The 16,637-nt window shown below is 47.9% G+C and overlaps 1 protein-coding gene across 1 annotated transcript in view; it reads left to right on the top strand.

Moving 5' to 3' along the window:
- The window catches only part of LOC137333941 (semaphorin-3D-like), a 110,689-nt gene that overhangs the window by 16,737 nt on the left and 77,315 nt on the right, over positions 1-16,637 (top strand). Inside the window, exons 3-5 of the mRNA XM_067998294.1 lie at positions 2,721-2,783; positions 3,951-4,070; positions 11,075-11,168. Of these exons, the coding sequence (XP_067854395.1) occupies positions 2,721-2,783; positions 3,951-4,070; positions 11,075-11,168 (277 nt within the window). The remainder of the gene's footprint in view (positions 1-2,720; positions 2,784-3,950; positions 4,071-11,074; positions 11,169-16,637) is intronic.

Here is a 16,637-nt window from a genome sequence, read left to right on the forward strand (position 1 = left end):
CCTGCGGCATTAGGGGGAATTTTAACCCCCCAGGACAGGCAGTGGGGAGGGGGGATTTAAGAATTCAAGAATGAGAAACCTGACTCCAACCCACCGGAGGCAATTTGGGAGGTGGACAACTAACCTGCTCTCCAGAGGTGGGTCCCTAATTTTAAATATTTTAATGAGGCTGCATGCCTCAAATTTTAGGACAGTCTTAAACCCAGCAGCTGAAGGGAGGCGAGAAAGGGCGGATCCAGCAGGTAAGTAGCTTTACAGCACTGCTCCCACGATTGGACCCCCCCCCCTCACCCCACGATTGGACACTCCCACAATCGGACCCCTACAGCGATCAGACTCCCGTTCGATTGGCCGACCCTCCCCGTGATAGGCTGACCCACACCACGCACTCAGGCCCCCGCCCACGATCAGATCCCCCCAACCGCGATCAGACCCCTCCGTGATCGGCAGTCCCCCCATCGCTCAACCCCCTCACCGCCCCCCCGCCCACCGTGATCGGGCAACCTCTCCCCTCCGATTGGACCCCTCATCCACACAATCCGATGCCCCCCTAATCTCCCCTCTGGCTTTCCGTGATGTCCTCTCCGGCCCCCCTCCTCCGTTCTCCCCCTAACCCTGGATCTCTCCCTCCCTCCTCCCCACTCCCCAGCTGTGACCTAGTGCCGCAGGCCTTCCTGCCTGACAGCCAGCCTCTCAATCTGGTCGGCTGCCGACCGGGAAACGGAGACAAAAAATTTAAATGAGGTCCTGCCATTAAATTCAGCAAACCTCCGGGTTACCTGCATTTCCAGGTTTCCCTGCTGCTGCACCTCCTCCTGCTCCCTCCCCGCCCCCGTCATCACCCCAAGACCTGCATTTACAGACCCGGACAGTGGTACCCTGTCACAGAGCTAAGCCATCTCCTTGACCTGCAGACAACTTGTACCAAAGGGACAGCTCTTCCCGTAGCTGTGATGGTCTCCATTTTATTGAGCTTTTCTGCCACTGGTTCTTTCCAAGCCACTGTAGGGGCCACCTGACAGATTAGCCAGTATTCTGTCAACAGATGCATCGAGCGAAAGATGCTATGGGGTGAGTTTCCGCGGGGGATTCTCCCAATCGTCTGCCGCAGCAACGACAGTAGAGCCACGGAAATCCTGGAAAAACGGCATAAATTGATGCCCAACATCTTCATCACTTTGCCCGTTCCACAGAGACATCATCTGGAGAGGGCACAGGTCTTTCACCAGGTGGCTCAGTTCCCAAGAGTTCAGGATGTAGTAGATGGTACCCATAGGAGGATTGTAGCCCTCACACTAACCCATCGTACATCAACAGAAAGGGCTCCAGCCCCCACTGTGTACTCCAATCAACACTGTGTACTCCAATCAACACTGTGTACTCCAATCAACACTGTGTACTCCAATCTCCCTTGTGTTCTCCAATCTCCCTTGTGTTCTCCAATCTCCCCTGTGTTCTCCAATCCCCACTGTGTTCCCCAATCTCCCCTGTGTTCTCCAATCCCCACTGTGTTCCCCAATCTCCCCTGTGTTCTCCAATCTCCCCTGTGTATTCCAATCTCCCCTGTGTTCTCCAATCTCCCCTGTGTATTCCAATCTCCCCTGTGTTCTCCAATTTCCCCTGTGTATTCCAATCTCCCCTGTGTTCTCCAATCTCCCCTGTGTATTCCAATCTCCCCTGTGTTCTCCAATCTCCCCTGTGTATTCCAATCTCCCCTGTGTTCTCCAATCTCCCCTGTGTATTCCAATCTCCCCTGTGTTCTCCAATCTCCCCTGTGTATTCCAATCTCCCCTGTGTTCTCCAATCTCCCCTGTGTATTCCAATCTCCCCTGTGTTCTCCAATCTCCCCTTTGTATTCCAGTCCCCACTGTGTTCTCCAATTTTCCCTGTGTATTCCAGTCCCCACTGTGTACTCCAATCTTCCCTGTGTACTCCAATCTCCATTGTGTACTCCTATCTCCCATGTGTACACCAGTCCAACTGTATACCCACCCCTACTTTGTACCCCAGGCCCTACTGTATACTGCGTGTACCCCTGAACACAGCAGTTTGACATTAAGCTACGTTCAATAGAAAATAGTTTCTGTGTAGCAACGGTGAATGTTCCCAAAATTACAGCTTGGCAAACACTCCTCTGAGAGTGGCCCTCAAACCAGACATTGTTTGGGACCATGGTTAATGAGTAACACTGGTTTAGCCTACAGTGCTTGAGCTCATTCAGTGATTCCACAGCCTGGTGTGAGAGGCTGAATCCACTCTGTACAGTTGTAAAGGGCACTGCCTGGAATCGTTCAGGGACATGGCTCTTGGTGCTGGTGACAATCGCTATCATCAGTAGGACACTTCCTCTGAATCGTTTAAAGGTCCAGAGAGGTGAAATGCCAGCTATAGTGCGCAGATAGCAATGTATTTCTCTTAGAGATGACCTCTTATTGTTAATTATTTACCACAGTGAAGTTCCTCCCCCAAACAGTCGGCGTAACCTCAGCGGAATATCGCATTTACCCGTGTATCCGGGACTTGTGTTGATCTTCCGCCAAAGTTACAGCAGCTGGTTGGCAAAATTCCTGAGGAAATTCCCAGTAGTAATTAGCAGAGGTCCTGGGCAGGAGCTGCCCGTCATATTCTGCAGTGAACAGTGTGAGATGGTGAGGGATGGAAGTCCCTCAAAACAACGGATCTCAAGATGAATCTGGTTTAATATTTTTTTCCCCTCTTAGATTCATTGGCCAGCTCCAAAAGAACACGTGGATCGCTGCATCTGGGCTGGGAAGAGTCCTGAGGTAGATAGTCGAATACAGTAAGAGTACATTTTACATGAATCACCCACTCCCCCATGGATCAGTGGGATAACACTGCACCTGGTGTAGAGCAGAGCTATGCAGACAGAACGGTCCTGGGATTGATTCCTAGTCTGTGCCGAACTCAGGCAGGCCATGTTATAATTCTGGCTTTTCACTAGTACTTATTTCCGTCAGCTGATGTCTGGGGTCCTTTCCTGAATATGGCCGGTAGCATTCAAGGTTCTTACCCCCCCTCTCTGAGTCAGCAGGTTGTGGGTTCAGGTACCACTCCAGGCTGTCCCTCCTGTACAGTAATTGAGGGAGTGCTGCATTGCCAAAGACACCGACTTCAGGTGAAAGGTTAAACCAAGGCCCCGTCTGCCTGTTCAGGTGAATGGCACTATTTGAAGAAGAGCAAGGAGTCCTTCTAGTGTCCTGGCCAATATTCATCCCTTAACCAACACCACTAAAAAATAAATTAACTGGACTTTTATTTCATTTACTATTTGTGGAACCCTGCTGTGCGCCAATTGGTTACCACATTTGCCTACATAACAACAGCAATTACACTTCAAAGTAGTTCATTGCAAAGGGCTTTGGGGCACAATAAGTTGCTATACAAATGCAAGCTCTATTTTATATTGTAATATTGAGGTGATGGCCAAAATAACAGAATGGAGGTGCAGAGCTTTAGGAGGACAAACCCGAGCAACGTGGGGATTGTTCCAGGGAGGATTCAATGGGATCCCGAACCGAGAAATAAGACTACATCACACAAATTCTCCAACTTACATCTCAGTTTAATTAAGAGTGTCACAAAGTCCCTTTATTTTGCGGATCCCCATCCAGTGACCTCTGCTCTGGAGTGTGTGCCTATGGGTGAGGCCAGGCCTGGCCTTCACTACAATGGAACAGCACATCACTGGCTAAGATCAGAAGCCAAGAATGAATAACCACACTCACTCACACTCCCCTGAATGCACCACAGCATATTCTAATATTACCCATTATAAGATTCAGTTGGATTAAGGCCTCTTGTGTGTTCATAACCCAGGGTTACACACTAGACACTGATACTCATGGTATAGAGCTGGGATCCTGCTATTTCATTTTACAAGTTTCAGAAGACAATCCAAATATGATTTATTTTTCTGAATTTTCATTCAGACAGAATGTGCCAATTTCATTCGACTCCTTCAGCCCTTCAACCAGACCCATGTGTACACGTGTGGCACTGCCGCCTTCCAACCCCTCTGTGCCTACATTGAACTTGTCACAGAAACAGAGGTAAGAGTTGTTACTACACTGAGATACTATGAATGGACTCACACTCACATAAACACAGGATATCTCACTGATGTCACGGACTACAATCAAGTTCATTGGATCCGTAAAAACACAAACATGGTCACAACATAGAATACCAATGGAACAAACTCATTCCCGATCACTCCCATTCATTGTGTGGAGTTTCAACGAAGCAGCTCCTTCCCATTTACTCTCATTGTATGGAGTATTAATTTTTTTAATTCATTCATGGGATGTGGGCGTCGCTGGCGAGGCCAGCATTTATTGCCCATCCCTAATTGCCCTTGAGAAGGTGGTGGTGAGTCGCCTTCTTGAACCGCTGCAGTCCGTGTGGTGAAGGTTCTCCCACAGTGCTGTTAGGAAGGGAGTTCCAACATTTTCACCCAGCAATGATGAAGGAACGGCAATATATTTCCAAGTCGGGATGGTGTGTGACTTGGAGGGGAATGTGCAGGTGGTGTTGTTCCCATATGCCTGCTGCTCTTGTCCTTCTAGGTGGTAGAGATCGCGGGTTTGGGGGGTGCTGTCGAAGAAGCCTTGGCGAGTTGCTGCAGTGCATCCTGTGGATGGTACACACTGCAGCCACGGTGCGCCGGTGGTGAAGGGAGTGAATGTTTAGGGTGGTGGATGCGGTGTCAATCAAGCGGGCTGCTTTGTCCTGGATGGTGTCAAGCTTCTTGAGTGTTGTTGGAGCTGCACTCATCCAGACAAGTGGAGAGTATTCCATCACACTCCTGACTTGTGCCTTGTCGATGGTGGAAAGGCTTTGGGGAGTCAGGAGGTGAGTCACTCGCCGCAGAATACCCAGCCTCTGACCTGCTCTTATAACCACAGTATTTATATGGCTGGTCCAGTTAAGTTTCTGGTCAATGGTGACCCCCAGGATGTTGATGGTGGGGGATTTGGCGATGGTAATGCCGTTGAATGTCAAGGGGAGGTGGTTAGACTCTCTCTTGTTGGAGATGGTCATTGCTGGCACTTGTCTGGCACGAATGTTACCTGCCACTTATCAGCCCAAGCCTGGATGTTGTCCAGGTCTTGCTGCATGCGGGCATGGACTGCTTCATTATCTGAGGGGTTACAAATGGAATGTAACACTGTGCAGTCATTAGCAAAAATCCCCATTTCTGACTTTATGATGGAGGGAAGGTCATTGATGAAGCAGCTGAAGGTGGTTCGGCCTAGGACACTGCCCTGAGGAACTCCTGCAGCAATGTCTTGGGGCTGAGATGATTGGCCTCCAACAACCACTACCATCTTCTTTTGTGCTAGGTATGACTCCAGCCACTGGAGAGTTTTCCCCCTGATTCCCATTGACTTCAATTTTACTCGGGCTCCTTGGTGCCACACTCCGTCAAATGCTGCCTTGATGTCAAGGGCAGTTACTCTCACCTCATCTCTGGAATTCAGCTCTTTTGTCCATGTTTGGGACAAGGCTGTAATGAGGTCTGGAGCCGAGTGGTACTGGCGGAACCCAAACTGAGCATTGGTGAGCAGATTATTAGTGAGTAAGTGCCGCTTGACAGCACTGTCGACGACACCTTCCATCACTTTGCTGATGATTGAGAGTAGGCTGATGGGGCGGTAATTGGCCGGATTGGATTTGTCCTGCTTTCTGTGGACAGGACATACCTGGGCAATTTTACACATTGTCAGGTAGATGCCAGTGTCGTAGCTATACTGGAACAGCTTGGCTAGAGGCGCAGCTAGTTCTGGAGCACAAGACTTCAGCACTGCAGCCGGGATGTTGCCAGGGCCCATAGCCTTTGCTGTATCCAGTGCACTCAGCCATTTCTTGATATCACATGGAGTGAATCGAATTGGCTGAAGGCTGGCTTCTTGTGATGGTGGGGATATCAGGAGGAGGCCAAGATGGATCATCCACTAGGCACTTCTGGCTGAAGATGGCTGCAAACACTTCAGCCTTGTCTTCTGCGCTCACGTGTTGGATTCTGTCATCATTGAGGATGGGGATGTTCACAGAACCTCCTTCTCCCATTAGTTGTTTAATTGTCCACCACCATTCATGACTGGATGTGGCAGGACTGCAGAGCTTTGATCTGATCCGTTGGTTGTGGAATCACTTAGCTCCGCTGTTGCTTCCGCTGTTTAGCATGGATGTAGTCCTGAGTTGTAGCTTCACCAGGTTGGCACCTCATTTTTAGGTACTCCTGGTGCTGCTCCTGGCATGCTCTTCTACACTCCTCATTGAACTATGGTTGATCCCCTGGCTTGTTGGTAATGGTAGAGTGAGGAATATGCTGGGCCATGTGGTTACAGATTGTGCTGGAATACAATTCTGCTGCTGCTGATGGCCCACAGAGCCTCATGGATGCCCAGTTCTGAGCTACTAGATCAATTCTGAATCTATCCCATTTCGCACGGTGATAGTGCCACACAACACGTTGGATGGTGTCCTCAGTGAGAAGACGGAACTTCGTCTCCACGAGGACTGTGCGGTGGTCACTCCTACCAATACTGTCATGGACAGATGAATCTGCAACAGGTAGATTGGTGAGGACGAGGTCAAGTAGGTTTTTCCCTCGTGTTGGTTCGCTCACCACCTGCCACAGGCCCAGTCTGGCAGCTATATCCTTTAGGACTCGGGCAGCTCGGTCAGTAGTGATGCTACCGAGCCACTCTTGGTGACGGACATTGAAGTCCCCCACCCAGAGTACATTTTGTGCCCTTGCTACCCTCAGTGTTTCCTCCAAGTGGTGCTCAACATGGAGAAGGACTGATTCATCAGCTGAGGGAGGACGGTAGGTGGTAATCAGCTGGAGGTTTTCTTGCCCATGTTTGACCTGATGCGATGAGATTTCATGGGGTCCAGAGTCAATGCTGAGGACTCCCAGGGCCACTCCCTCCTGACTGTATATTACTGTACCGCCATCTCTGGTGGGTCTGTCCTGCCGCGGGATATGACATACCCAGGGATGGTGATGGAAGAGTCTGGGACATTGGCTGAAAGTTATGATTCTGTGAGTATGGCTATGTCAGGCTGTTGCTTGACTAGTCTGTGGGACAGCTCTCCCAATTTTGGCACAAGTCCCCAGAGGTTAGTGAGGAGACCTTTGCAGGGTCGACTGGGTTTGGTTTGCCTTTGTCGTGTCCGGTGCCTGGTGATCCCTCCGGTTTTTTTCTTATTATGACTTTCTGTAGCGAGATTGTACAACTGAGTGGCTTGCTGGGCCATTTCAGAGGGCGATTAAGAATCAACCATATTGCTGTGGGTCTGGAGTCACATATAGGCCAGACCGGGTAAGGACGGCAGGATTCCTTTCCTAAAGGGCATTGGTGAACCAGATGGGTTTTTTCGGCAATCTGGTCGTTTCATGGCCAACATTACTGATACTCATTTTTTTTTATGCCAGATTTTATTTAATTAATTGATTTTAAATTCCCCGTGGTGGGATTTGAACTCATGACTCTGGATTATTAGTCCAGGCCTACTGGATCAACTAGTCCAGTAACAACCACTACGCTACCGTACTGATTGGGCCAACGCCTTCCCATTCAGCCCCATTGTGTGGAGTATTAATGGGCCAACTTCTTCCCAGTCACCCCATTGTGTGGAGTATTAATGGGCTAGCTCGTTCCCATTCACCCCCATTATGTGGAGTATTAATGGGCCAACTCCTTCCCATTCACCCCCATTGTGTGGAGTATTAATGGGCCAACTCCTTCCCATTCACCCCCATTGTGTGGAGTATTAATGGGCCAACTCCCTCCCATTCACCCCCATTGTGTGGAGTATTAATGGGCCAACTCCTTCCCATTCACCCCCATTGTGTGGAATATTAATGGGCCAACTCCTTCCCATTCACCCCCATTGTGTGGAGTATTAATGGGCCAACTCCTTCCCATTCACCCCCATTGTGTGGAGTATTAATGGGCCAACTCCCTCCCATTCACCCCCATTGTGTGGAGTATTAATGGGCCAACTTCTTCCCAGTCACCCCCATTATGTGGAGTATTAATGGGCCAACTCCTTCCCATTCACCCCCATTGTGTGGAATATTAATGGGCCAACTCCCTCCCATTCACCCCCATTGTGTGGAGTATTAATGGGCCAACTCCTTCCCATTCACCTCCATTGTGTGGAGTATTAATGGGCCAACTCCTTCCCATTCACCCCCATTGTGTGGAGTATTAATGGGCCAACTCCCTCCCATTCACCCCCATTGTGTGGAGTATTAATGGGCCAACTCCTTCCCAGTCACCCCCATTATGTGGAGTATTAATGGGCCAACTCCTTCCCATTCACCCCCATTGTGTGGAGTATTAATGGGCCAACTCCTTCCCATTCACCCCCATTGTGTGGAGTATTAATGGGCCAACTCCTTCCCATTCACCCCAGTGTGTGGAATATTAATGGGCCAATTCATTCCCATTCACCCCCATTGTGTGGAATATTAATGGGCCAACTCCTTCCCATTCACCCCCATTGTGTGGAATATTAATGGGCCATTTCATTCCCATTCCCATGGAGTATAAATGGGCCAACTCCTGTCAAGGAACTGGATGAATATCAGGCATTTTTATACAGAACATTCCCTCCGGAGATGAAATATATGTGGTAAAGTACAGTTCTCTAGGTTGTCCATGATGTCTAGAATATTAGAAGCATGGAATCATACAGCATAGAAGGAGGCCATTTGTTCCATCGTGCCTGTTCAGGCTCTTTGAAAGAGGTATCCAATTAGTCCAATTCTCCTATTCTTTCGCCATAGGCCTGCAAATTTTTCCCATCAATGTTTATCCAATTCCCTTTTGAAAGTTACTGGTGAATTTTCCACCACCCTTTCAGGCAGTTCATTCCAGATCATAACAACTCGCTGCGTAAAAAAAATTCTCCTCATCTCCCCTCTGGTTCTTTTGCCAATTATCTTAAATCTGTGTCCTCTGGTTACTGACCCTCCTGCCAGTGGAAACATTATTTACTTTATCAAAACTCCTCATAATTTTGAACACCTCTATTAAATCTCACCTTAACCTTCTCTACCCTAAGAACAACCCCAGCTTCTCCAGTCTCTCCACATAACTGAAGTCCCTCATCCCTAGTATAATTTGAGTAAACCTCCTCTGTACCCTCTCCAAGACCTTGACATCCTTCCTAAATTGTGGTGCCCAGGATTGAACACAATACTCCAGCTGAGGCCTACCAGTGATTTATGAAGATTTAGCATAACTTCCTTGCTTTTGTACTCTATGCCTCTATTTATAAAGCCCAGGATCCCTTATGTTTTTTTAACAGCTTTATCAACTTGTCCTGCCACCTTCAAAGATTTGTGTACGTACACCCCCAGGTCTCCCTGTTCCTGCATCCTCTTTAAAATTGTACCATTTTACTGCACAATCCAGAAGATAGATATTAAATCCCATATTAAATGGAGTTAGATCACAGATCAGCCATGATCTTATCAAATGGCGGAGCAGGCACGAGGGACTGAATGGCCTCCTCCTGTTCCTATGTTCCTATGTTCCTAAATGGGTGGGGTAGGAAAATTGAATGTTGGGGTAGTATCCATGATGGGGTAGATTATACTGGGTCTGTGGAGGGGCTTAAATGGGTGGATGGAGTCTATGATAAGGTAGAGTGTACAAGGTCTGTGGGAGAAGATTAAATGGGTGGGTAGAGTCTATGATAAGGTAAAGTGTACAGGGTCTGTGGGAGGAAATTAAATGGGTGGGTAGAGTCTATGATAAGGTAAAGTGTACAGGGTCTGTGGGAGAAGATTAAATGCGTGGGTAGAGTCTATGATAAGGTAAAGTGTACAGGGTCTGTGGGAGAAGATTAAATGGGTGGGTAGAGTCTATGATAAGGTAAAGTGTACAGGGTCTGTGGGAGAAGATTAAATGCGTGGGTAGAGTCTATGATAAGGTAAAGTGTACAGGGTCTGTGGGAGAAGATTAAATGGGTGGGTAGAGTCTATGATAAGGTAGAGTGTACAAGGTCTGTGGGAGAAGATTAAATGGGTGGGTAGAGTCTATGATAAGGTAAAGTGTACAGGGTCTGTGGGAGAAGATTAAATGGGTGGGTAGAGTCTATGATAAGGTAAAGTGTACAGGGTCTGTGGGAGAAGATTAAATGGGTGGGTAGAGTCTATGATAAGGTAGAGTGTACAAGGTCTGTGGGAGAAGATTAAATGGGTGGGTAGAGTCTATGATAAGGTAAAGTGTACAGGGTCTGTGGGAGGAAATTAAATGGGTGGGTAGAGTCTATGATAAGGTAGAGTGTACAAGGTCTGTGGGAGAAGATTAAATGGGTGGGTAGAGTCTATGATAAGGTAAAGTGTACAGGGTCTGTGGGAGAAGATTAAATGGGTGGGTAGAGTCTATGATAAGGTAAAGTGTACAGGGTCTGTGGGAGGAAATTAAATGGGCGGGTAGAGTCTATGATAAGGTAGAGTGTACAAGGTCTGTGGGAGAAGATTAAATGGGTGGGTAGAGTCTATGATAAGGTAGAGTGTACAAGGTCTGTGGGAGAAGATTAAATGGGTGGGTAGAGTCTATGATAAGGTAGAGTGTACAAGGTCTGTGGGAGAAGATTAAATGGGTGGGTAGAGTCTATGATAAGGTAGAGTGTACAAGGTCTGTGGGAGAAGATTAAATGGGTGGGTAGAGTCTATGATAAGGTAGAGTGTACAAGGTCTGTGGGAGAAGATTAAATGGGTGGGTAGAGTCTATGATAAGGTAAAGTGTACAGGGTCTGTGGGAGAAGATTAAATGGGCGGGTAGAGTCTATGATAAGGTAAAGTGTACAGGGTCTGTGGGAGAAGATTAAATGAGTGAATAGAATCAATGATAAGGTAGAGTGTACAGGGGACTGTGGGAGTATTGATGAGTTAGTTGGACTTTTTCTTCCTTTATTGCTTATATTCTGCTATGTGGAGTTGTGAGAGGACGGCATTTAAGGCCAAGAGCCAAGCACAGTGCTGTCCTGGAGCTCATCACAAGCTGATATGAATCTTCTTTTACAGGAACCGACCTTCCGCCTGATGCCCCATTCCGTGGAATCCGGTCTGGGAAAATGTCCGTACAATCCACAGGAGCCCTTCGCAGCGGTGCTGACAGGTCATGTATTAACCCTCTCCTGCTCTCCATGTGCCACAACAGATCTACTACACACTCCACAACAGGGCTCAAGCCACCAAACAACAGTTTCAGAGTTTCTGGACTGGGGTGCTGCTATAAAGGATGTGTATCTTACTGCTTAAAGGGGTGGGACACCATAAGTGTGAGTCATTGGACAGTCTCAATCCATGGAATGGTCTGGAGCATACATCCCATTTGGAAACTTTCTGTGTCACAACACCATGTTTGATAGTGGAGTAGTGCCCTTTCTCTGGTTCATGGTCCAGCCCAAGTTCAGGGACTCCACTGCAGGCAAGCATAATTCCAGGCAAGAACACAGATCCAACTGGAGCACCAACCCAAAGGTTGTGCCAAAGGTTTGCCACTTTACTTAATACATTGACTTCCACAACGGCTCAGTGGTAAAGTCACTATTTCTAAGCTGCACAAACCAGGATAGTCCCAAGTTTGATTCCCAATCTGTACTAGACAAACTAGCTAAATTTAAGGGAGACAAAGCCCTGGATCCAGATGGATTGCACCATCAACTCAGAAACTCAAAAAACCATGGAGGAGAAAGCAGAGGCACTAGTATCCTAAATAAAAAATCAATAGAAAAAGGAATAGTGCCTGAGAATGGGGAACAGTGAATGTAATTCCTATTGTCAAAAAGGAAGATAGAACTAACCCTGGGACCTACGTGCCAGTTAGCTTAACATCAGTGGAAGGAAATATAGTAAAAGATCAAATAACAAAACATCTAGAGACAGATCTAGTAAATTGCTCCGAGGGACGAACCAACAATGCTCGTCGCTCATTAGATTTAAATTCACCCATTAAGTTACCACCTTTTTGGCGGAAACTCCCTTGAAATGTGATTTCAAAAAACAGCAGCGTTCTTTCCCAGGCTGTGTGAGTCCCCTCAACCAATCAGCTTGAACCAAGCCAGGCTGTGAGAGCCAGGAAGTGAAACTCATTGACAAATCGCGGAGACTAAAAACCAGGAAGTGCCCGATAATGTTAGTAAAAATACTATAAAATGAAACAGAGAAAGTAAAATAAAGAGAGGGTAAGATTAAAAGACTGAGATAAAAGAGACAGAAAGATAAAGCAAAAAAAAGTTTAATTCTTTAATTTTTTTTTAAATGTTTAAATGTCCAAAAAATATTAAAATCAGGAGTAATGAGACTCCACATTTTAAAAAGTACATTTTCAGTGCCAGAGAGGTTTTTGGCAGTCATTAATACTTACCATGCCATTTAAAGTTTGTTTAGACTAAAAAACTCAGCGTACCTGTTTTGTGGCAAGATTAGTTAGTTTCCAGTTGGGCGGGAGAGCAAGTTGGCGTTGGTCCATTGATTCCAGTCGGTGAGGTCCTTTTAATGTGAAGCTTTCAAGTCACCGGTGAATCAGGAATAGCAAGTTCCGGATTTCTGTGTTTGACTGAGCATGTGCTGGATCTTGCTCTTCAATTTGTCCATTAATAAAGGTGAGCGCTGTAAGGCTCACCATTATTTAACAAGCAATTTCTGGCCCAATAAAAATAATCAGCATGGATTTCTAAAAGGAAGGTCGGCAGGAAAAAAAATGGATAAGGCCTATTATTGGGCGTAGGTAGCGTGATCCAGTATTAAACAGCGCCCAATGGCCCCTGCACAGGCAGAACAAGACATTTGTCCAGCCCGAGTACTTACCTTCAAGCAGTATTGAAAAGTATGCCTTACGTGACGATTCAAGTAAATGCGCACTTTCTACCATCAGGGAGAGCCCCAATGTCTTAAAGGGAGGATGTCTCTCAAAATCTCTTAAAGGTGGCCGGTACCTGTTATTTGCTAAGAATAACAGTCTGCTGTCTGCATGGAGTCTGAACGGAGATCAAATATCGCACACGTAAAACACAGATGCAGGTCTTGTTCCCACGTTTATGTTAAAACATATTTAATCTTATATTGAATCAGTCCTCCTCCATGTTGAGCACCACTTGGAAGAAGTACTTAGGGTAGCAAGGTCACAGAATGTACTCTGGGTGGGGAACTTCAATGTCCATCACCAAGAGTGGCTTGGTAGCACCACGACTGACCGAGCTGGCAGAGTCTTGAACGACATAGCTGCCAGACTGGGCCTGCGGCAGGTGGTGAGCGAACCAACATGAGGGAAAAACCCACTTGACCTCGTCCTCAACAATCTACCTGTCGCAGATGCATCTGTCCATGACCATATTGGTAGGAGTGACCACCGCACAGTCCACGTGGAGATGAAGTCCCATCTTCGCACTGAGGACATCCAATGTGTTGTGTGGCACTACCACCGTGCTAAATGGGATAGATTCAGAACTGTTCTAGCAGCTCAAAACTGGGCATCCATGAGGCGCTGTGGGCCATCAGCAGCAGCAGATTTGTATTCCAGCACAATCTGTAACCTCATGGCCCGGCATAGTCCTCACTCTACCATTACCAACAAGCCAGGGGATCAACCCTGGTTCAATGAGGATTGTAGAAGAGCATGCCAGGAGCAGCACCAGGCGCCAACCTGGTGAAGCTACAACACAGGACTACATCCATGCTATACAGCGGAAGCAACATGCTATAGACAGAGCTAAGTGATTCCACAACCAACGGATCAGATCAAAGCTCTGCAGTCCTGCCACATCCAGTTGTGAATGGTGGTGGACAATTAAACAACTAACGGGAGGAGGAGGCTCTGCAAACATCCCCATCCTCAATGACGGCGGAGCCCAGCACGTGAGTGCAAAAGACAAGGCTGAAGCATTTGCAACCATCTTCAGCCAGAAGTGCCGAGTGGATGATCCATCTCGGCCTCCTCCCAATATCACAGAAGCCAGTCTTCAGCCAATTCGATTCACTCCACGTGATATCAAGAAACGGCTGAGTGCACTGAATACAACAAAGGCTATGGGCCCCGACAACGTCCCGGCTGTAGTGCTGAAGACTTGTGCTCCAGAACTAGCCGCGCCTCTAGCCAAGCTGTTCCAGTACAGCTACAACACTGGCATCTACCCGACAATGTGGAAAATTGCCCAGGTATGTCCTGTCCACAAAAAGCAGGGCAAATCCAATCCGGCCAATTAACGGCCCGTCAGTCTACTCTCAATCATCAGCAAAGTGATGGAAGGTGTCGTCGACAGTGCTATCAAGCGACACTTACTCACCAATAACCTGCTCACCGATGCTCAGTTTGTGTTCCGTCAGGACCACTCGGTTCCAGACCTCATTACAGCCTTGTCCCAAACATGGACAAAAGAGCTGAATTCCAGAGGTGAGGTGAGAGTGACTGCCCTTGACATCAAGGCAGCATTTGACGGAGTGTGGCACCAGGGAGCCCTCGTAAAATTGAAGTCAATGGGAATCAGGGGGAAAACTCTCCAGTGGCTGGAGTCATACCTAGCACAAAGGAAAATGGTAGTGGTTGTTGGAGGCCAATCATCTCAGCCCCAGGACATTGCTGCAGGAGTTCCTCAGGGCAGTATCCTCAGCCCAACCATCTTCAGCTGCTTCATCAATGACCTTCCCTCCATCATAACGTCAGAAATGGGGATGTTTGCTGATGATTGCACAGTGTTGAGTTCCATTCGCAACCCCTCAGATAATGGAGCAGTCCGTGCCCGCATGCAGCAAGACCTGGACAACATCCAGGCTTGGGCTGATAAGTGGCAAGTAACATTCACTCAGACAAGTGCCAGGCAATGACCATCTCCAACAAGAGAGAGTCTAACCACCTCCCCTTCACATTCAACGGCATTACCATCACCGAATCCCCCACCATCAACATCCTGGGGGTCACCATTGACCACAAACTTAACTGGACCAGCCACATAAATACCGTGGCTACAAGGGCAGGTCAGAGGCTGGGTGTTCTGTGGTGAGTGACTCACCTCCTGACTCCCCAAAGCCTTTCCACCATCTACAAGGCACAAGTCAGGAGTGTGATGGAATACTCTTCACTTGCCTGGATGAGTGCAGCTCCAACAACTCAAGAAGCTCGACACCATCCAGGACAAAGCAGCCCGCTTGATTGGCACCCCATCCACCACCCTAAACATTCACTCCCTTCACCACCGGTGCACTGTGTACCGTCCACAGGATGCACTGCAGCAACTCGCCAAGGTTTCTTCGACAGCACCTCCCAAACCCGTGACCTCTACCATCTAGAAGGACAAGGGCAGCAGGCACCTGGGAACACCACCTGCACATTCCCCTCCAAGTCACACACCATCCCGACTTGGAAATATATCGCCATTCCTTCATCGTCGCTGGGTCAAAATCCTGGAACTCCCTTCCTAACAGCACTGTGGGAGAATTTTCACCACACGGACTGCAGCGGTTCAAGAAGGCAGCTCACCACCACCTTCTCAAGGGCAATTAGGGATGGGCAATAAATGCCGGCCTTGCCAGTGAAGCCCACATCTCTTGAACGAATACAAAAAACATTGAATAAAGGTTGCCTACTATTAAATCCCACATCCTTCAATCGGCATGCCAGATCTCACCAATCTGCTGATCTGAGTTTGTACCAGGCCTGCGAGAGTGCGTGCACCAAGGCTCTCCGCTGACGCACTAGAGGCCTTGGTGCAGGAGCTGGACAGAAGGAGGGACATCCTATATCCGTTGTGTGGGGGGTGGGGTGGGGGGCGGGGCAAGAGTCCCTCCAGACACATATCCAAAAGTCAGTGGGACACAGCGGGGAACGAAGTCAATGCCAGGCGCACAGCACCACGAACATGGTTGCAATGCAGGAAGAAGTTCAATGCTTTGATACAAGTGGTCAAGGTGAGTGAGGTCAACTGTCAAGTGGCGTCTCCTCCCAACTGCACCATTAGCCACATCCACTGCTCCACACACTACACCCCCCCATCACCCACATATCAACAATCTCTTCAATCAGTACTCAACTCTTCCAATCAGATGCTTCCTCTCACCCTCACACATTACCAATGTTGCAAGCCCCACACCCACAACTCACAGGTCACACACAGTGGCAGCTATTCAACCATGACAGGCACATAAACCAGACACACGTCCCGCTTTCTTGCAGGAGAAGGTGGCGCATATCAGGAGGCAGCAAGTGGCAGTGGCATTTAGTCCCTCAAATCTGTTCCACCATTCAATGAGATCAAGGTGGACCTGTGACCTAACTCCATATACCCGCCTTAGCCCCATATCCCTTAATACCCTTGGTTCATAGAAATCTATCAATCTCAGATTTAACATTCACAAGTGAGCTAGCATCAATTGCCGTCTGCAGAAGAGATTTCCAAACTTCTCCCACCCTTTGCGTGTAGAAGTATTTCCTAACTTCACTCCTGCACATACTGCCTCTAAATGTTAGGCTATGTCCCCCGCGTCGTAGTATTCAAGTCTAGGAGACCTCCATAAACAGTTACAAATGCATGAGCAGCCAGAAGCAATAATCCAGCCACTGACCTGTAAATCCTGCATTGTCCCATTAAAT

This window comes from Heptranchias perlo, chromosome 17 (genome assembly GCF_035084215.1).
Source record: "Heptranchias perlo isolate sHepPer1 chromosome 17, sHepPer1.hap1, whole genome shotgun sequence".
NCBI lineage: Eukaryota > Metazoa > Chordata > Chondrichthyes > Hexanchiformes > Hexanchidae > Heptranchias > Heptranchias perlo.